At 39.6% G+C, this 22,318-nt stretch overlaps 1 protein-coding gene across 3 annotated transcripts in view; it reads left to right on the plus strand.

Annotated features, from left to right (window-relative positions):
• The window catches only part of PLA2G4A (phospholipase A2 group IVA), a 76,847-nt gene that overhangs the window by 18,087 nt on the left and 36,442 nt on the right, over positions 1 to 22,318 (plus strand). For all 3 annotated transcript variants that reach the window (XM_026854304.1, XM_026854305.1, XM_026854306.1), the window contains exons 5-7: positions 14,113 to 14,261; positions 17,439 to 17,552; positions 20,774 to 20,811. In XM_026854304.1, the coding sequence (XP_026710105.1) occupies positions 14,113 to 14,261; positions 17,439 to 17,552; positions 20,774 to 20,811 (301 nt within the window). The remainder of the gene's footprint in view (positions 1 to 14,112; positions 14,262 to 17,438; positions 17,553 to 20,773; positions 20,812 to 22,318) is intronic.

Below are 22,318 nucleotides of genomic sequence, written 5' to 3' on the forward strand. Positions count from 1 at the left end.
GAGCACACAGAGAGGATGCAGTGGGATGTTATCCCAGTGGCCTCTGACAGGGTCAGAGACCTCAGGAAAAATGCTGTGAAGAGTAGAACAAGGGGCCCACAGATCTGCGTGTGTAAGATGGGTTAAATGGAAAGACACGTGTTCTCAGACACAGAGGTCTCTGTCATGCGACAGTGTGGGGAACATGAGAAGGGAGGAAAGGGGATTGAAATGGGGACCCCATGATATGATATTAAAGGGAGTGTGGAAAGGGTGAAGAAAGCCAAAAGACCATGGCATTATTTCTACCCTCCCAGGACAAGTATGGTCCTGTAGTATAAATTCCAAATACTATCAATATAATTGGATTTTGGATTTAATTGGGTATATGGATTTTTTTATATTATTATGTAATTGAGTAATTGGAATTTTTTTCAGACAGAACTCTTATCAAATCATCACAACCAAAAAGCTACTCAGGAAGAACTTTTTATTTTGATAAAACCTCCTCAACTATGCTCAGGGGCCACTGAAACTTGCTTGGTTTCCTGTCTGAGGCAGCTAGGAGTGCTCCATAGCCTGAGGCACCTGCAGTCTGGCATCTCTGATTGAGCTTCTCAGTTCCTGGGGCTTGTTCTTGGAGTCCTGGTAATGCCCTGAGTGAAAAAAAACATATCGCTGCTTCTGGTTTTGTTTTGTGAAAATGAAAAATATTTTTATTTCCCATGTATATACAAAGCTTGGTGTGCAGGAGCCTGGAAGCTATTTGATCGAATCTGTAATCATGTTCATTATTTAAGAAAGCTGCATGAAACTGTGAGTGGTGAAGGGTCTTTACAGTTGATTGTGCCAGCCAATATGTGTATATATATGTTTTTTCTTTTTTATTTGATTTGACAAAACTGTAACTGGTTGAAGGAATTTCTGAACTTTTACACTGGGTTTCTGATCTCAAGGGTAGGATTGACTACCAGGGAGGGTGGCTGTGATACATAATATGAGATGCCTTGGTTGTGGTGGGTACCTAAGTGTTGGTTTCTCATGATGGACACTACCAAGCTGTTGACTCTTCTGTGTGTTTCTCTTAATTTATTCTGTTGTTGTTGTTGCTTCAATTCATGTAGATGGTGACTTCTGTGTGGGCAAGAGAGGTAACTTTACATTGTGGTGGTGATGGAAGTCCTGGGGAACATGAAAGACTTTGTATAATGTTTTGCTATTTTTTCCATATCAGTCTTTCCAAGACTTTCTGGAATAGCTATGAAAGATCTGACTAAATCTAAGTTTATTAAATATGTGGAAGTGCTTATAATTTTGCTGTTTGTGTGATATTTTTCATCTCAGGGGTTTGAGGTCTACCTCTGCTCAAGGAGCTTTAGATGAGAGGTCTAGTGTGCATGGTGCCCCAAGTGTGTGGGTGGGCATGGAGGGCCTGACTTCTCTGGCAGAATTATCCACACTTCTGTCTTCTCAAGCCTGGGCTGCAGAGATACTGAGTATTTTAAGCAAGTTTTTCCAGATTTCTTGAGCTCTTCATTAATGGAGAGCATAAACAGTTGTGTCATCCTTAAAACTAGGTAGTAGGTGCCCACTACACTGTAACTTCCATAGGCAATGTGTTTCCTTGAGCGAACAGTTCACACACACAGTGCTGCTGATTCAAGACATATTTTTAGTCTCCTGGCTGATCTGTCTGGAACAACAGAGCAAGCTGGAGCTAGTATAGCTTCCAGCCCTCTCCTTTTATTTTATTTGGCTGAGATTTTCCATTGTCTCTGTAAGCTTTAAAACTTTGTCAGATCACTCTACAAAAGACAAGCAATCAAATCTGAATCTGGGTCATACCAGGATCTGAGTATCTAAGGTGCAGTAGCTGCTTTTGTTTCTCACTGATAAAGCACATCAAAATAAACCAAAGTGGCAATAATTGCATCACAGAAATCTTTCATGCAAATGCTTTTCATTTATGAAGGAAGTTAGTCTGTTTACACCAGTTTGTCATTCTGTGACTATGTGTGTGGCGATGATGAGAATTACTGTAAAAACACATGACCCAGGATGTTTGGGAAGGGAGAAGAAAAAAATATTTTGTGAGCAGACTCCCTCTTTCCCAGGAGTTCATTCAGATCTCTTCTTATTTCAGGTACCTGCCCATTTACTTTTGTCTTTGTGAGAAGTACTTCCTTTACTGATTTTACTGGTTTTAGTTTTATGGTGTCCCTTTCAAGGTGACTCTCACACTCCAGATACTATCCTATTAACATCCAATCATTGCAGATCTGTCTTTACAAAAGATTTAAATTCTGTTTTAGTGACTGCTGCTCTAATAGTTGTGCTCAGCTGCTATGAGATGATCAACTGCAGCAGATGTGTGGTGGGTTGATCTTGGCTGGCTGCCGGGTGCCCACCAAGATGCTTTATCAGTCCCCTCCATCAGCAGGATTGGGAGAGAAAATACAATGAAAGCTTGTATGGGTCAAGATGGGGACAAGGAGCTCACTTACTTATTACTGTCACAGGCAAACCTGACTCAATTTGAGGAAATTAATTTATTGCCAGTTAACTGTAGAAGAGTATGATAGAAATAAAACTAAAACCACCTTCCACCATACATCTCCCTCTTCCCAGGCTTAGCTTCACTCCAGATGTCTCCCCAAACAATTCAGGGGGATGAGGATGGGGTGTTACAGTCAGTTCATAATGTACTGTCTCTGCCACTCCTCCTTCTTCACGCACATAAAGTCCTTCATGACCTTCTCCAAGGTGGGTCCCTCCCATGGACTGAAGTCCTTCAAGAACTGCTCCAGCATGGGCCCTTTCCATAGGGTATAGTCCTTCAGGAACACTCTGCTCCAGCATGGTTCCCACACGGGCCACAGTTCCTGCTAGAAAATTTGCTCCTGCTTGAGCTCTACACAGACTGCAGCTTCCTTCAGGCTCAGCTACCTGCTCCAGTGTGGGATCCTCCATGGGCTGCTGTGTGGATCTCTGCTCCGCCGTGGTCCTCCATGGGCTGCAGGGGACAGCCTGCGTCGCTATGGGGGGATCTCTGCTCTGGCACCTGGAACACCTCCTCCCCCTCGCTGATCGTATCTGCATAGTTGTTTCTCTCATGTTTTCTCCTTCCTTTCTCGCAGCTACTCTGCCGTGTTCTTTATGCTTGCTTAAGTATGTTATCAGAGATGTGCCACCAGTGCTGCTTGTGGGCTTGGCCTTGGCTAGCAGCTGGTCCAGCTTGGAGACAGCTAAAACTGGCTCTGTCTGACATGGGGCATCTTCTGGTACCATCTCTGCAGCCCCCCTACTCCCCCAGTTGCCCAAAATCTGCCACATAAACCCAATACAAGGAATATCTCAAAATCCGCATGATCTTGGGTGAGGATTTAATTAACTGCTTAGCTTTCTGCTGGTTGCAGGGGTCAATAAACCTTGTAAAAATCATTCCTCTGACTGGAGCTTTTGGTAAAGACTTTGCCTACAGTCCAGTGAATACATATATTCACTGTGCATATTTAGTGTTGAATCTACTCCAGATAGCACACCACACTGTTAAGCTTTTTGCTTACTTCCATGGCAGTACAGGAAGTTATAGAAAAAGACCAGAATTACAAACTGCAGCATCCTGGAAGAGAAATGCTTGTAAACTCTGGTTCTTCTTTCCATTGAATCTCTCGCCTTCTGGAATTTCAGGGGGCTTACTGAAAAACTGGGCCAAAGGAAGCATTGTAAAATTTGAATTACATTTTGAAGATCTATTTTTAAGTATACTGGCTTTCAAAACAGTTGGTAGCATCTACAAAGGAAACCACTTGTATGACTCTACTCTTGATCACTAATCTTCCTTAATCCTCTTTTGGATTTGCAGCTTTTATTTGCTTCATCTACTTTTGATGCTGTGATAATAAACAGTGTAATATTGGGCATTTTAAAGAAAAAGTATTTTCTTGAAAATAAAATTGTTTGAAGTTTGGATAACTCGTGACACTGGTACTCAGCTTCTATCTCCATTTCTATCTCCATTTCAGTCCACCTAGTTGGAATTGAGAATGCATTCCACTGTAGTTGGGCTGCTCAGATAAACAAGTTAAAGTAGGGGGAGCGGTCTGGTCAACAGAGCTCTGCCCTGGTTTCAAAACTTGCTAATGGTGATAGAAAGCAGCTCTTACAGGTGGCTCTTGGCACGGTTGGACGGTGGTGCTGCAACCAGCAAGTCAAGGAGATGGTCTTCTCCTGGGGCAGCGTTGCTGCCGGGCTTCCTGGATGCCTCCTGCTTCTCCTGAGGAAGCGAGGAGCGGTGGGATTGCCTGGAGTGAGCACCTATCTTTCCCTGCCTGCAGTGCCAGCCCGGCTCTGGATGAAGGATCTGCTTCAGCAGTGTGGAGGGAAGGAGGAGGTGATGTCTAGTGCCGTTTCAGTCACCATTTCTGTCTTGTAGGCCTGTGCCCTGGGGTTGTGTTTGTTATGAGCCATAGCTCTTGGTGTTGAAGATGTCTTATTTAAAGCCAGAGTCACAGCACTCTAATGCAGTTCAGGCATACATGTGCAGTGTTTTAAACCTGAGCTAGCCTAAAGGGAAGGAGTTGGACATTTGCCTGTTTGTATTAGAGCAGGGACACAACAGTTTGTGTTACAGCAGCTCATTCAGGACTAGTCCAGCTGTTCTCTGTATCACATCTGGCCAGTCTTGTACTGTGACTTCGCTGCAGTGTGTTTGATTTAACTGTTGAAGTGTCATCAGACAGTGTTCTTCCTGCAAGGCCCTGAAGCAGAACCTGATTTTTGCAAGGGAGTTTCAAGAGGAAAACAAGCCAAGCTCCTCCTCTGGAAAAAGTAGGTCAGAGTTGACCAATCTTCCAAGTCCTACAGGCTGCACATGCAGATCTTCCTGCGGGCAGGATCTGTAAGATGTACTGTACACCTAGCAGCACAAGCCAGAGGAGGAGTGCTGGAAGTATCTCATGGGAAGGAGACAGAAATGTTCCCATTTAGACCCATGCTGCTCCAGTCTATGCTAGGGTGGCCTGGATGGGCATCCAACTCCCAGGATGACCAAGCTCTGTGGGCTTGAGCAGCCCCTTTTGATTTGACTCTTCTTGACAGCCCTTGCACCATCCCTGCTGTTGGTCATGCCCTGTAGTGGTCTGTGCTCCATCACCAACCATAGGTAGCTGACCCTGGATCTAGAGCCATAGGCTGGTATTGAAATAGGTATCTTTGGAAGATGTGTATCTTCAGAAATTAACAATACTAGTAACAACTGCTCATGAAATGTCTCCTGCAGATCTTGGTCTGAGACAACTGTAGACTAGCTTTCGGTTTCCTTGACACATGCAATATTCTTGCCCTGTTGTAGGGTTAACCAGAAGCAGTGCTGGGAGGTGAAAGTCATGTTGGAAGCAGGCTCATGTGTTCCCCAGTGAAACTGATCCAGAAAATACTGCTCTTTACAGTTGCAAAAATGCCTTTTCCATGAGAACCAAATTCTGTCTCTGAATACTTGCCATGTAGTTATTGAGGCAGGGACCGTTTCTGTAAAATGTTAGTGAAAACTTGTTTTCATCCTAGAGGAAAACTCTCATTACTCTATTACACTGTAAGGATAACATCAAAGCCATCATGCTGGCTTAGGCCAAGGATCCATTTTGATGATACTCTAGCTGGAGGACCTACTTGCCTCTCTGCTTGAGGCCCTTGCCACACTGTGGCCAACTGCAGCCCCAAAAGGAAGGAGCTTGATCATCACTGGAAACTGTTTCTGTTTCATGTGCTGTCTCCAGGCAGAACTTCTTGGTGGAGCTTCTCCTCCAGGGAGTTGTGGACACCACTGTTTCTTCAGTTTGAGCCTTTTACTCCCTCCATTTAGGAGGGGTTGCCCTCCTTTTATTCCATTTGTCCTCTCTAATAATTTGATTTCTTTCTGCTTTCTTTCCTTTCCCTCTCATCCCCCTTCCCGGGAGGGCTTTGAAGTTGTATTAGGGTTGGGCTAATGCCTGATCCTAGGGGAGAATCAGGAAGAACATCAGTCATAGTCAGATACAAAGGAAAAATATGAACAGGGTAAGCATGTGATATTTTCCTGTGATCCTCTCTTAAGTACGCAGCTGTCTTCAGTAGGGGCTCCCTGAGCTTGATGTGCTTCTGATGTAATTAGTAGCTCTCACTGAGTTTCTCTTGCATAAACTTCAGTGGTTTTCCTTGAATCCACAAAAGTCTTCTCATCCACAGATACTTTGATAAGGAGTTCCACAGGTTGTTGTCTACTGCATAAATACTTTTAATTTGTTTTGAAAATGGTTTTTATGAAGTGTTATTTGAAGCATCCTTTGGTTACTGTCTTGGATTTTGCAGCATGCTGACTGCCCTGCATACCAGTCTGCATCAAAGTTCTTACAAGTAAATAAATGTGTTCATTTATGTATTTTTGACTGGATGTGCTCTGAAAGGGAGAAAAAAAAAATCGTCCCCTTCCTCACATCCATCAATCACTACAGAAAAGAACACTTGTAAAGTCTCTCACTAAAAACTATGCTCTATCAAAGCATCAGCCAACAGTGTTACAGGACAGTGGAAACACAGGGAACGTCAGCATAATTCTAGGCTGTGCCATGCTTAGTTGGGCAGATTAACTTACTTGTACAGTCATCCCTTTCTCTTTATGGACCTGTTAACATTGATGTGCATACGCTGTTCTGACTAAGTGCTTCGCAAACCATTCTTTAGCCCTGTAAATGAAATATGCCTGTAATAACCCAGCTGAGCAGCAAGGTTGGGGCAGAAACAATTCACAGGTGTCCCTTTACTTTTGAGTTTCTTGTGACTGCTTGTAGTAGCAATGATGATGGTTCTACTAAGATGCGATGTTTATGTAGCTAGTCTGAGCCTGTACTTAGCAATGGTTCTGCCCAGTTAAGACAACTCCAGGTTTTTAAACGTTCCTGACAATTGTCTGAATTAAAAAGTCAGGGGAAGAACCTCTTCTCACTTGAAGGCCTGGAGGCTGCACTTCAGCAATACAGTAAATCAAGCTCTAGAGCTGCTGGTAGAAGATCAAAACCTCTAAAGCCTCATGGTACCAAACACAGATCCAGTGTAAACTTGTTCTGCAGATTCAGAAAATGTTGCCAGTTTAAGTTTGTATTAGCAGACTTTATGCCAGACTAGGAATAACCTATACTCCATCAACTAACATGAATCTGGAATAAAAGTAATATTGTGGGTTTTGATCAATTTACCAAGAATGTGATGATATGCCTAAACCTACTCTAGACCAAATTATCCCTGCCCAGACCTGGCATTACCATGGACCCACAGTCATAGTTGAACTAGGCAGCCACGCTGCCTGTTCCTTCTCTCCTGCTTGTGTCTCTGTTGGTGGAGAGAGACATTTCACAAGTTTAACACTGAAAAGACTCTTAAGAAATAGGCATTTAAATTTAAAAAAAAAATGCCAAACCCCTTAGATTCTGGCACACTACTAGAAAACACAGACTTTTCTCTGCACTATTGCAAGCTAATGTTTTAGTCACTTTTCACTGCTGGCTGGCTGCAAAGGGAACTGTACAGATAACCTAAAGGAGAGTATATTTTTTGGTCGTCTTCAAATTTGCTTTAAACCTATGAAGGGTTCAACTAATTTATTTGTTTGGGTTTTTTTTTTTCCCTTTCAAGGCTGGATGAGTGAAACCACTAGTGGTGTCCCACCCTGGTAAACTGTAGCCTGTGCTGGGAGTTATTTCCTTCACTTAAGTAATGCCGGAGATGAAAAACTGTAATAAAAGGCACTAGTAATCTCTAATAAACGTGTTACCCAATCACAGGTTTTCTCATAACATAGCTGCTGCTTTGGGAGCTGCCTTACTTCACTTGTAGTCACCTTCCGTTCATGAAATCTCACACTGCATCATCTCCTTTGCAAAATCCTTCTTGAAGATGAAGGCCAAAAGCCCTGACGTTCCCTGTAGTACCTTAAACACAGGCAGTAAATAACCTGTCACATCCTCCTTGGAACCTCTTACTGGTAATCTCTATGTGTACTGCTGGACATTTTAGATTCCCTGAGGCCTTCTGTCATATCTCCAGACTCTTAGACTAGTATCTGTATTACTGCTAATCTGTGGATTTGTCTGTTTGAAGACTTCTAGAAATATCAGCTCCCTATGAAAGGGAGACCTCAATTCATAGCAGATTCAGCTACAGTCCTCTTTGAAAATGGAAACTCAGAACAAATATAAAAAGAGAGATCAAAAGTTCAGCTGTTAAAAAAACCTGAAAAGTTCAGCTGTTAGCTGCTGCAGTGTTTTATGTTATTGGATTGAGGGCTTGTGATTGCACAGCTGGGGTAGTTTTTAACACAAAGATTGCTTAAGAGGGTGACAAGATGCTTTTGTATGTGGCAGCCTTACACAGCCAGTTCTGCTCCTGTCATTCCTGGGCTTCACCTCTTTACGTGGGAGAAGAATCTCTTGGTTTTTAAAATCACACCACCAGCCTCTGCAGCAAGGACTCTGCATACTTTTGTTGCCTGTGAGTTGGCAGAAGGGTACACTGAGGTGATGTCGTACCCTGAGCATCAGCATCCCCATCGGACCATTTACCCTCCCCTCAATCCAGTCACACGGGCAGGAAGCATTGCTAACAGCTCTAGCGGGGACCTTGTGCTCTGCTTCTTTTCCATTCCTCCTTGCCTGTCTGATACTGATTTAATTAATCAGTTAATGGTGCCTGTGTTCTCCTGAACACTGGAGACACCTTTTTTTAGGCCCTCGTGTAGTCTGTCCTTTCACTAGTTTGCAGCAGAACAAGAGTAAGCCAAATCTAATATTTCATATATTTGTTGTTTGGGAAACATTAGTTATTTGGGGATTATTGATATTTGACAATTATTGATAAGTGCTGTTTTAAGAATTCTCTTAAGCTGAAAAAATCACATTGAACTGGGAAAAAACATGATTTTAAAATTCACTACATCTTTACCCGACTGGGGCAGAGACATCAAACTGTATTTCCATGCCACTGTGAAGCATATTGTCCAGCAAGCCCCCAAAAATTCAGTATTTGAACAAAACTTCAGTTATTATTTTTGAACACACTTCAAAACAATGTTTTTGGCCTAGGAAGAGATTGCCGTAGCCATGCTGGTTTACTGTGATTGATACTAGGTAATGCCTTCGTGCCCCTGCATTGGGTTTCTCTAGAGAAACTGTAGGTTTGATAAATTCTGTAAAATTCAGAGGAGCCCTGCAGCCAGACAGCAACGAGTATGGGCTGTGCAGTCTGCTTGAGCTCCCTTCCCCAGCCAGAACCATGTGCACTTAGGGCACTTAGGGCACAGCTGGCATTTTTTAGCTTCCTTCCCCTTGGAGGAGAAGGAGGTAGTCCAGAAATTCCCGTTATTAGCTTGGTCTCAGTCAGGCCACTCAGCTGAGTGCAACTTCGTGCTAACCAAGTTGTACTGTAGTGCAGTAATCCAAAAAAAAATGGTGGAAAGTAGACAAAGGTGGTCATTTGTGACCTAGTAAGATTTTATGAATGGAGTTGCACTTGGTGGTAGGGGATGTTGGTTAGCCAGAAGGCAAAAAACTCCAGTGAACCAAATGAACATAGTTCTTTAAGGAAGTTCTGCCATGTACCCTCTGAAATATTTGTGAAATTGCATAAATATATTATCTGGAGATCATGGGTCCAAAAACTACGGATCCAGATCTACTTTCTATAATCATGATGCATATATTAACTGAAATTAAGTTAATATTGTTCTAATTAATATCCATTATGATCACAAGTGTTTATGAAATGCTCATGTGGAAGAAAACGTCAAGTTCTTAACAGTGAGGAACTTTTTGTAGCAAGCCACATTTTTGAATACTTCAAGAACTTTGCATTGCTTTCAGTTTTTGATGGGAAAATGATAAATTTTAATGTATGATGGTAGTGGCTTCATCCTTGCATTTTATATTCAAACAGGCTTTCTATAGTTTCTTTGTGTCTATTATGCTATTGAAACAATTGAAATTGGAATGGCTGAAATATAAATTGTATGTCTGAAATATTAATTATATTAATATGGGGGCCTGATGGCAGTCATCTCACCAAATTAGTAACTTAAGATCAAATGGTTTCCAGTCATTGCAGAAAATTTTACAGGTTTCCTTAATAGACAGATTGCTCAAAGCATTACTCATTTTTAATGTGATTGATCCTAATTACTGTCCATTGTGTTTTTCACTTCATGATTCATAATGTAATTTAGAGATAGAATTCTATAGCAATTACTTAACTAGGAGATAAATCAAATTAGGAAGTAATTGAATCTGTACTTCCTACCTCTCAGCCATTTCTTAAACCAGTGTGTTTAAAAATAACTGTTTAGATGCTGACTCTGCTTTTGTTGTTGGATATCTGTCTTCAACCCTTGGAGATTTGGTGGATGATGTAAATCTTACAAAAGGATTATTATGAACTTTTTGTTAATTACCTTTATAATTCATCTAGCTATAAGCTGCTAATTTCAGGAATTTCTGTTAGTTCTATTGACATCAAAGCTGAAACTCTTAGTTTTATGTTTTAGTGTAAAGGTGGGATTTTAGATACACTTGTACTTAATTGTCAGTTCATAGTTATTTGTCCCTGAGAAATACTAATGGAGTCTGGTCCCTCTGTTCAGAGCATTATCTATGCCATTGCGTATGAAGCACTTCGACGCTGGCAGAATTATTGTGTTTCAGTTGCATGCAAATAGAGGCACTTGCTGTGAATAGTCAAAGAGAGTCAGGAAGTGAGGGATATAGAATCATACCTTACACTCTGTCTTATGATAGTGCATATGTCCATTTGCAAATGTTCCACACTTTACTTGCATTAAAAGTTGAGATGCACTGTAGATAGCTAGCCCGCAAATGATGTAGGAGTCATGCAAGAATGCTTGCACAAAGTATAGCCCAGAGCCTAGTGGAGCTGTATAGAAACTTCGCTTTCTTCGGAAGTGTCCTGAGGAAGAAGTACAAACTCTTACACGTTGCTTCTTTTGAAAAGTCTGTGGTTGGTATTTCAAGAGTAAATGCATGACAGTGCTGTCTCTACATCAATGTCTCTTGTATTAATTGCACTTGCAATGCATTAGCTTTTGACCCATAAATCATTTCATAAAAATGCTTCAATTTAAAATAAAAATATAGATAACAGCAGCAATCAAGCTACTTTTCACTTAGACTTTTTTGACAAAACACCTGACAAATCAACTAGCAAAACCACAAACAGGAATAAATACATACATGCAAAAGGATTCACACTCTGTCTGTTCTGTCTGCGTTGGATAACTTTAATGTTTTGAAATATATTAAGTGAATACTTTTGTGTTACTTGCCAGATTGCTGGTAGCTAGTTTTTGGTCCCCAAACAATAATGAGTAAGATTTTGATTAATATATTGTAGCTTATAGCAATATCTTAATCAGAGCACACAGTCTTCCAGTATTTTTTCCTCTTTGTCTGAAGAAGGAAGTTATAGAAGAGATTTTAATTTTCTTAATTGAAAATAGCACAAAATAAACTTGGAAACATGAAAGGGCAGATGATTAACTCTTTGCCTTGGGTTAAAAAAGATAATAAAGGCAGGGAGCGAGGGGGCGGCTTGGCAATACTGAGTTGCAAAGACTGATTTTTTTTAATTTTAGTTGTTCTGTGTCTTGGATTTAGTTTCTGTTTCAACACTTATTTGGAGTCTGTCTGATAGGAAGTTAGTAATGCCATCTGTATACCAGCTGTGCAGTGGTATGGGTTTTCCACGTGCTTCAGAATTTTGTCTTCAGATAGGAAACCAATTGCTGGTTTTGTTTAAAAGGAAAAATTAGAGTTTTGTAACGTATAGTTAGGGCTGATCACATAATAACATAAAAAATTGAATGGAAAGGGAAGCAATTGATGTTTTGCCCAGAACACTGTTTAGCACCAGTATTTTGGTTAAAAACCAAGCTTTTGTAGGCAAGCTCAGTCTCTTGGCAGAGCAAGTCTGTAGTGTTTATTGCCAAAGTAGTGCTCAATATCCAGACATACCAGATGAGATCTTGTTACTTCTGATTTCAGTAGATATTTTGATGTTTAGTTTCAAGGGGCCTCGATTCCCTTATTTCTGGCACAAATTTATGTAGTAATTCACAAGGGAGCTAATGTATTCAGTAAAAGTGGGCAACTAGTTAGAACTGACATTGAGAAAACAGATCTAAAAAACACTTGGGGGTTGATCCCCCTGTTCCCCTGACTTTAAATAAGAGACAAGATCAGACATAAATTCTTAGGAGCTAATAAAGATTGCTATTTAAAGGCTTTCCATACTGATCCCCAACTTTAAATAGCTGCTTGTTAATTATACAGGTAGCAGTGTGACCTGCGAAACCGTAGTAATTAGCTAAGCCTCACAGATATGGACCACAGTCTAAAACTCCTTAGGGAGTCCTGGGGAGTTTTTTAGCAATCCAAGGAAATTCTCACACAGTGAAATCTTTGAATCACAAAGTCTATTTACATACAGAATTTTAATTGAGGGTGCCTGAGTCTAGGAGAAGGTTTGTTTACTGTCCCTAAAGTTTCCCTAGCTATAGGAATACTTAATTCAAAGTATGACCCTTGAGTGTAACTCTGCATCTCCAGAGGTAATTGAAGTACTTTGTGGGCAAGTTCAGTATCTCTTATGTTTGGCGATGGCATCAGAAAGTGTGTTGGGTCTGGTAGATTTTCCCCTCTATAATTGCTGGGACACCAAAAATTTTGAGTTTTGACTCTGTTCTGCTTTGGTATGTGTACAGAATTCCCTGCGCCTTTTTGTGGCTGTTTGGTTGATTGGTTTTTTTTTTTTTTTCAAAAGGTGATTGATTTCCATTTGAAAGTATCAACTCTTTTGTTTTGCTCTTTTCCTCTTTCTCCCAGCTGAAATGCCCATGTAGTTCTGGGCCTCAGCAATCTCACTGAAAATGTTTTATTGAAATCCAAGTGTCTCTAAAAACATTTGACTTCGTTGAAAAAAGTATCCTTAGACTTCAAGTGTGTACAAAGAGGAATGTTCAGACCTGTTTTATATAGTAATAGGTTTTGATCTCTTTCAAAAAGAGACCTTTAAGAAAAGGATTCTTGTTTGTGATTAGTATTGTATTTGCTTGAAAATGTTTCAGTAAAGCAGAGGAGAAATGTTGAGGAGAGGATGCTGGAAAGATGAGTGCATTTTACCACAGCAGAGCAGGTGGCTTTTCATGATCACCAAAATAACAGGGATAATGTCCCATGCTCTCTCATGTGAAGCATCTGAGCAATGTTTTAGAGAAATCTGTAAATGACTACATCAGCCTTGGCCCAATTCAACAGATAAAAAGTCTCATTGGACTGAAAAATATTAACCAGTTGGAAAGATGGGACTGCCAGCAATGCATTCTTTGCTCTCAGGAATGGCTCTTACTAGACCCATTCGATGAGTTTTGTTCGTGTGTATTTTTCTCCCACTGATAATTCTGATTAGCTATAGTTGTCATATGTTTCTACATTTTCAGTTAGTATTTTGCACAGTTGTTATTCAAATATACTGTGTAAATAAGGTCTTGATTTTGTGGTGACCTCCACAGAGCTCTGATGATTGCAGTGGCTTCAGATTTGAACAACTCTCCTTATACTGTGTTTAGCAGTATAAGCTAAAGCAGCCTGATTTCCTTTACGATTGTCAATAAAAGAGGATCCAGATATGTATACCAAGCTTCTTGCTTTCATTAACTGAAGACTGTTTTTGTGGAATAGTTACTTCTGTGAGACAAGCCAAAGTAATTAAAGGGTAGGAAGAGAGGAAGGGGTAAAAACTTTTAAAAATAATTACCTCTGCCTGGTAGAATTATACATACTACCAAAAAACTTGAATCAATCCCAGTGCCATTCTGTTTGTTCAAGGCTTTTCTTCTCCCCTCTTAAAAGCATAATATCTGTTTCTTTTGGGGAAATTGTTAATATCATTATATCACTCATGTAAGTATGTAATTTGTATAGCTGAATGTTTTTCTGTCATAGACCATGAGGTGATCTGTGGTTTCGCATAACTGTATCGATTATTACAACCCAAACTTGAGTTTTACCTAACTTGAACATCTGTTTTGCTCTGTAGTTGACACTCCAGATCCCTATGTGGAGCTGTTCATCCCATCTGCCCCTGACTGCAGGAAGAGAACGAAACATTTCAATAACGATGTGAATCCTGTGTGGAACGAGACCTTTGAGTTCATTTTGGACCCCAATCAAGAGAATGTACTTGAGGTAAATCACATGACTGAGCTGCATCTGTGACAATGGAAGTTGTACAATGTTTGGAAGGTTAAAATAACAGCGGCTTTTATGTGTATGGCATCTGTTGTCTCAAGATTAGAACTTTTTTTAAAACATTAAAAGCTGGTTTTTGCCTTTAGGCATGATGCTAAGCAAGCGGTGTTGTATAAATTGTATTATTCAAGGAGTAGCCTTGAGAGTCATTATAAGATATGCCTCTGAGTCATCTCTCGGACTGCTCCTGAGGGCTAGTAGCTTATTATTCTTCACATCAGCCATAAATTATTTTCTTCCTGCTCCCTACGCTGATTCGACTATTATGGACAGTGAATAAGTTGGGATTAAGTCACATGTCTGCCTGTGAAAGCAGAAGCATGGTTCTTCTGTCTCCTCTATACCTGGAAACAGGGGCTGAGTAGCCCACCTAGTGATATTTTGGGTACTCTTATTCCATGTACAGGCTTGTTGACTAAGTCACCATTAAGTCTCAGTAACTTAAGCCTTTCCAGGTTATATACAAAAGGTGTTAAGTGAAACTGTTTTGTAAGTGGGAATAGCAAGCATTTAAGGTTATCCTATAGTCCTTTGTTATCTTGGTTCTTTGAAGGGGATGGCCCTAACATGTGAAGTCTTCTGAGCCAGGCTTATGGAGTTTCAGTCTCAATTGGCCAACTGGGACAGAAGCTGAAACCTGTGAAGCTTTTCACTAAGATAATAACCATAGTTTCTTGGGGCTAAACTGTTAAAGATAGGGAAATTGAATTGTGCTTCCTACAAGGCTCCCTGTGTTCTTGGGGAGACCGTTAGGTTCTACAGTTTTGGGAGGAAGAATCCCATGATCAGCTCAGTGAACCATTAACAACTATCCCATGCATCCTGCACAAGAGAAGCAATACTACAGAATTCACTACAGCTTTGCAGAAAGGACATTACCCAGAATAGCTTCCACCAGCTGGTCAGGTGCAACAGTCAGCTGAGTTGATTCTTAATAAGTGTTTTGATTGTAGACATACAAACTGGCTGCATAAAACTTCAGAAAAGTTTGAAATCTCTTAACTTCGTTCTTGCTTTCTAATAACAAGTCAGGCAAATAGATATCAGAAATTAGAAAGAGGAATGGAGTCATTCTGACTTCTTCATGAGAAAGCATTTTGGAAATAGGAAGAAGAAAAGAACTTGGGTTCATCGACCTGCCTTTGTTGCAGTATGGGAACTAAAAATTGCTTCAGTTTTGCCTGATAAAGGCAAAATATACTCTTACTTTTATGCATTCTGGTGTAAAGTAATGTGATGCTGATAAGCCAGTCATTTCTTAGTATTAAATGATCTCAGATATTTTTAACCTTGTGAAAGCCTGGGCCACTTGCTTCCTTCTGTAGTAATGATGTGACTAGCTTGTTTCCCATGAGGGTGAGAACCCCCAGTTACTAAATATCTTTTGTAATTTGGCTAACATTTTGCAAGGTGTTTGTCAGTTTTTAGCATGATTTTGTGCAGTTGTTATATAGGATTTTATGAGCTGGCACGCTGTTGATTTCCAGCACAGTATGGCCATAGCATACTTCCAGGTTCTGCAAGTCTCTGTTCCCTATAACAGAACACAACAAGATTGATTATAAGTAGAATTTGGAAATATATCTTTACAATAACTAAAGGCTGTTGCTGGTTTCTGAGGCACATGCTATAAAATTCCATGAAAATTGCCTACAAAAAGCCAGTGACACCATGTAATAATGGTTAATTGTGGACCTGGTTGATACATATATTTGCATTCACATATATGTGTTGTTCACGGTGTTTTCTTCACCATGAACAGTATAGTCTTTAGGTTAAAACTGATGTTTGTGTCCTGCCACTGTTGTATACACACGCAGTGCCCAGCAGAACCTTTGGATTCTGGATGGAGTACAGTGTCAGAATTCAAATCTGTGAAACAACCTCCACACACAAAACCTCTGTGAATTCCAAAGCTTACACAGATTCCACAATCCTTTTGCCTACTCAGATTATTTTAATGTAAATCTTTATCCCAAGTGCAGTTTTCACTCCAAAGTGTAAGCTCTTCAAAATCCTGTTGTATTGCTATTTGTTTTAAAAGACAGCCCACAGAGATTACAGCAATGGACATAAAGTTCTGCCAGGAAACAGAACAGAGATGCCATAGAAATAATGAGTCTGTCCTAAAATACGTTCATCATTTCAAAGGGTTGCTTGTGGCACAGGATGAAGAAGATTCTTTATAGCTGAGAAGAGGCTGAACTCAGATGTAGCAATTAGTTATTCAAATAATTGTATCTTGATTCCATTTGTTTTATGCAAAAAGATATGGTCCAAGCCGCAAACATGATATTTTAGGAGACAGAATTCCCCAGAGTGGAAAAAATTGTAAGCTAAATGAGTTTGGAGAACTCATTTAATAGAAACCATTTAAATGGTAATTTGAAATTCTTTCTAAATGTCTTATGTGAGAACTTAGAAGGCTGCCACTGAGCAAAAAGGCTACTAGACGTAGACCCACATGGATTAGAGCAAAAGCATTGAACAGTGTTCTGCGGTATCCACATATATCCATGGATAGTATCACACTTTGAAAAGGTGTATTGCTCTGACATGCAGAATATGAGAAGAGACTTGAAGATCTGGCTGGGTACAGAGAGAAGTTTAATGTAATTTGTAATGCTGCACATTTTGCCAAATCATTGCTTTAAAAATCTCAGTCTGTAGATACAAGGACAGAATGAATGGATTTTGTCTTCACTGAAAAGTTACTGTATGGTTTTTGGTGTATCACATCTAAAACTATGTAAGTTTCTCCATAGAGAAGGTTTACTAACTGGAAATTTGAAGTAATTGTATATTTTATATGTATAATTTAAATTTATGTCTGCTTAGAAGGTGAGATTTACTGGCTGAAAGGTGCTTGGGTTAAAAAAAACCCTTTGTAAATGATACTGTTGTATTCATGCAATTGATTGCCTTGAAAGTGCCACCCACACTATACATGAGCTTATCCTGTCTAAAAGAACGTGTCTGTTGGCCTTGGGTGTTGACTGGGTTGGGTTAGGCCTATTCCTTTTTAATATTTTTTTTTTTTAATTTTAGGTGTAGGCTGTGTGGAATTAAAAAAAATTATCAAAGTAGAATTGAATACCTGTGTATCTTTTCTAGGTTACTTTGATGGATGCCAACTATGTTATGGATGAGACTCTTGGTACGTCCACATTTCCTATATCTTCTCTGAAACTGGGAGAGAAGAAGGAGGTCCAGTTAACTTTCAATGATGTAAGTTACAACATTCATAGCTTTGCCTTTGTTGGTGCAGCTTTGGACATGATGGAGAGTTCTTAAAGAGCACCTGAACTGAGAGACCCAAACTACTGTGTAAACCAGGATGTACCACATGTCAGTCCTTTTTCAGGTGTCTGAATTTTATCTGTGCCACATCCTGGCTAGATAAAGCTTCTTCACAAATCAATAGAGAATGGTGCTTATAAAGGGTAAGGGATGTATCCTAAGCACTCTCACTGAGTCTGATGTTATTTGAGTATTCCTTCAGTCATTTTGTTGAAGCATAAGAAAAACATTTAGCCTGCTTTTGATACTTATCAGAAGTACATCTTCCTAAATGAAAGGAAATCAGAAACTATTTCTGATCCCATCAGTCTACCTCAGTACTATGTGTGTATGTGTTTTCTTAATACAGAGCTAAGTGGTGAATTCAAGAAGAGATTAGAGTATCGTGGAGGGGGTAAGGGTGGCAGCATTTCAGGCAGGAAACAGCTGAATATTTGGGGCACAGGAGGGGGTATCTCAGGTAAGGATTGTTGTTCTCTGCATATCCTGCTCTGAAGCTTGTTTTCTAAGCATTCACTGTTGCTCATGATTAAATATGGAGTGCTGGCCTATGGCAATGTATTTATCTTCTTATGGTCCTGCTGAGAGGAGAATTAAAAAAAACAGTGCCACTGAATGCCTTAGTATCCCCGCTGAGAGAATCCTCTCTTAAAGTCTAGTTTCAAACTTTCACTTGCTAAACCAGTTTCTGCACTACTCGATTTCATTTAATTTAATGGTCTTTGTTAGCATGAGAGATTACACAGGGTTTGCTGGTCAGTATATTAACTCTGCTACTGATGCCTGTGGCTTCCATCCGGAAAGCTGACAGATATTCTTTTATCGTTATATGTTTTGCTTTCAATAAACGGCTTTGAGGTAACACAGCCCTAGTTAACATGCAGTAACTCATTAATTGGATTATTCTCTTTCAACACATATTCAAAACAGATCGAGTCAGTTTAACAGGGATTGTCTGCCTGCATGGTAAATCCTGGAAATTTTTGTTAAATCTGTGTGTAATTGAGCTTGTTCTGCACATACTAAAATGTTGTCATTTATTAGAGTAACATATCACAGGTCATTCTGAACATAATTCAGTGCTTGGAGTTATATCCATCACATCTACTTGTCTTTATACGTATATCTATTGGAAGCATATACTATATATGTATAAATATTGTCTGCATTTCTGTCTTGGACTATGGTTTATTATATGATCAAAGCTCTTTCTGACTGCTCTGCTGTTTTTCATGTGATGTAACTTTAAAAGTGTGGTTACAGTGAATAACTGGTTAAGGCCTATTTATTGGAAATCAGAGTTCCATATGTAAGATTTAGCGTTTAATTGGGCATAGCCTTAGGGCAGTTGGAATTTTGATACCCTCCTTTTTTTCTTTTTTTTTTTCCCCAATTTACGGCATTTTTTGAAGTTTCTGCATAATTATTTCACTAAGTGCTTCAGTAACTCTTGCCCTTCCAAAGTGTGTGCTGACTGCAGATGCCTGGTTCTGCCAGGCACAAGGTTAGGGAGTGAGAAATAGCTGATGAATAAATTCTGAAAACACAGTTTACAAAACTCATGCCAATAATATAAAGCCTTGCCACATTGCAGATATGCTTTAACATCTCATCAGCACTCATCAAATCTTGGGAGAGAACACAGGAGAAAAAAAAAAATCAATGAAAAAGTCCAAATACACTCTGAAATTATAAGCAGAGAGTAAGAGAATATCAAGTCAGGTTGAGCCCAATGTAGACAATTTGTATACACAATGTGTATTCTTGAGATTTCTGTGGCAGTCTGTATAAGGTATAGAAAATGGCATACTATTTCCCTATTGAAATGTTTTACTTCAAGGATTTATTTAATACTGAGTGTGTACATTTTTTCAACCATTGGATCACTTTGTGGTTTCTGAGGTGCTTTCTAAATTAGTAATATCAGGTGCTGGAATAATGTAATTACTCCCCTGTCTTTGAAGTATTTCCTTAAATGACTCTTCACTCTGTTTCTTCATGTTCTCCCCTTGTTATTTCTTTTCCTTTTGGAATACGGTACCTAATTTACAGTTCCCATTTCAGAGGGCAGGAGCAGAGTGCCAAGTTTTACCTGGCCTGTCAGCAGGGATGCCAGATATGGGAGACCAGAGGCAGCTTTGCACTTCCATACCCTTAACTACTCTGGATAAGTGTCAAGCAAACATGCAGTCTGAGGTGTTGTAGCTTTGCTCCTAGTGATCTCACATACCACAAACGAGGAGGATAATCCCTGTATAGCTAGAGACAAAGTGAAGCAAGGCACTCTGTGTGAGTCTGTTACACTCCTACAAGGCTGTACCAACGTGTTGGTGGCCATTGCATATGAGATTGATCAGGGAGGTGAAAATACCTGCCTGTTCTGACTTAGTTCTAGCAACCTTGTACTCTCAGATTTTGCCTAACATGCAAGTGGTGCTTTAACCATTATTTTTTAACCTTTTGCCTGCAGGCAACCCCTTTAAGTGCTCTATGAAAGGCAGGGGAGACCAATCCATAGTTTATGGGTCAGGTAGTTCTATGTGGTCTGCAAGTGAAATCATTATGTAGTGGCATTTATTAGTTTACTTGCATCTTTCAGAAACTTGTAAGCAATCACGCTTCCTGATTGATAATTTAAGCGTATTTAACTGTGGAAAGACACTTGGTGACTCATGTGGAACACATGCAAATCTTTATTTCAGATACAAATTGAGTATGAAGTTTACCCAGTGAACTGGGTAGCAAGTGGCAGGTAGACTGTGGCTGGTAATAGAAACAAAGGGTTGTGAGTGCGTGAAGAAAATTATATCCCCTGTGGCCAAAGATGAATAGCACTGTCAAAAAGTGATTGTCAGTGGAAGAAAGCCAAGACAATGGGATCAGATGAAAAAGTCAGGACCTAGCAGCACCTAGCAGCATTTTCTATTGTATTCAGTGCTAGTTGTGTATTTTGGAATCACATTGTATGGTTTTAAAGAAAAAAAGTTCCATAGAGAAGAAACTCATTCATGTATTTCAGAAATGTCCTCCTTTTTCAAAACAAAGTGTTTTAAAGAAAAATTTTGACAGTAATAGTTTACATTCCAGGGATGTTTGTGGGTTTTTCCTTCTCTAAGTGGTGTAACCATATTTAAATATTTCTTGTTTAGGTCACCGAAATGACTTTGGAATTATCTCTTGAAGTATGGTAAGTATCTCATATTTAAAAAAAAAGTGGAATATATATTAGCAGCAAAGAATTTTTATTTTACTCCATTAGAATTTTTTTAAAAAACATGTCAGGTAGAGTGCAAAATTTCCTTGTTTTAACATAGAAATACTAAGTACTGTAAAGTCATGAGATTTTAAAATTGAGGGTTATTTTCACTTTGTAATTCTATCATTGACTTAAACACCATTACTTGTACTAATAGGTGTGTCCTTTCTAAATGTTTGCAGAAGCAAGACCATCATACATGAATTTATCAACCTGGCTTATGTTAAGTGCTTTCCTTTTCAAACGTTTTTTCTCTAATAAACTCACAGGCATCAGGTTAAGCTGTTATCCTCATTATTTTACCTTCTGTGGTAACTTTGCATATAGTATAGTAACCTTGCATATAGTAACTTCAGGATATATGGATAATCGTTACAAAGCTGCCCCTGAAGTTTATTTGAACATCAGTACCATGGAGTACTGAAGTCAAAGGCAAAGGTCTCAGTAGGGCCAGGATTTCACCATGTGTAAAGCCAAGCGGATGCTTACCTTTTTTTCCTCCTTTTTTTTTTTAACCTCTCCACCTGTCTTTCTCCCTCTTTTTTAGCCCATCTAGGTGAAAGACCAAAAATCACCTTGAGGCATAATCAGAAAAATATCTTTTAAGTCTAAAAATGAACTATTGAGAATAAGGGATTTTAAAGTCTTTTTTTTGTCTGTAACTATAAATAGCAGTGCTAAGCACTGTAACTGTAAATGTAGAACTCTTTTCATAATGACTCCAGAGACTGACAGACATCCACCAGGGATTTCTGCTCTTCATTTTGTACTAGTAATGATGCATATGTGGGTGGCCTTTGCGACCACCCCTAAACCTTCCAGGGCTTGTATATTACAAGTATTTCCTATCTCTGACATTAAATGAACAGAAGATACATGGCTGTGTCTTGCTGCTCTTAGGCAGTAGGCTTTGAAATATTCAAGCAAAAGGATCTGATCGAGTTCTGCTCTGTTGTTCTCATAAGACTGCGTGCAGTTTGGATTCTTCATGGACCTCTTGTTCACAGTGTCATATATCATATATATCATATCTTCGTGGAGCATTGCTTCTAGGCAGTCTTTTTCCCCCTTTTTCTTAATCCCATTATTACTTAATAGGTTTTTTAAAAATGTGAGAAATTATTATCTGTGCCTAAATAGATCCATTTCACCACTCTATGTTTTTCATGAAGGACTCGTAAAAATGCTGCCTTGGAACTCACATGTCAAATTATCCACAAAAATTTTTAGCTCATCTTCGTAAATATGAGAATTTCAATGAGGTGGATACCAGGTCGAATTTGTACGCTCTTCCCCACTGCTGCCTGCTAGAGGCAGTGCTGCTGGGAGGTATTGTAGCTCAAGACTTTTGAATATCATCAGGCTCAGGGAGTTAACTAGTCCAAATGAGCTGACAGTTCAGATTGTTTATCCTGCCTTGCCAGGTGAAATGAGAAGT

The sequence above is a fragment of the Athene cunicularia genome (assembly GCF_003259725.1).
Source record: "Athene cunicularia isolate RWA chromosome 8 unlocalized genomic scaffold, athCun1 chr8_part1, whole genome shotgun sequence".
Taxonomy (NCBI): Eukaryota; Metazoa; Chordata; class Aves; order Strigiformes; family Strigidae; genus Athene; species Athene cunicularia.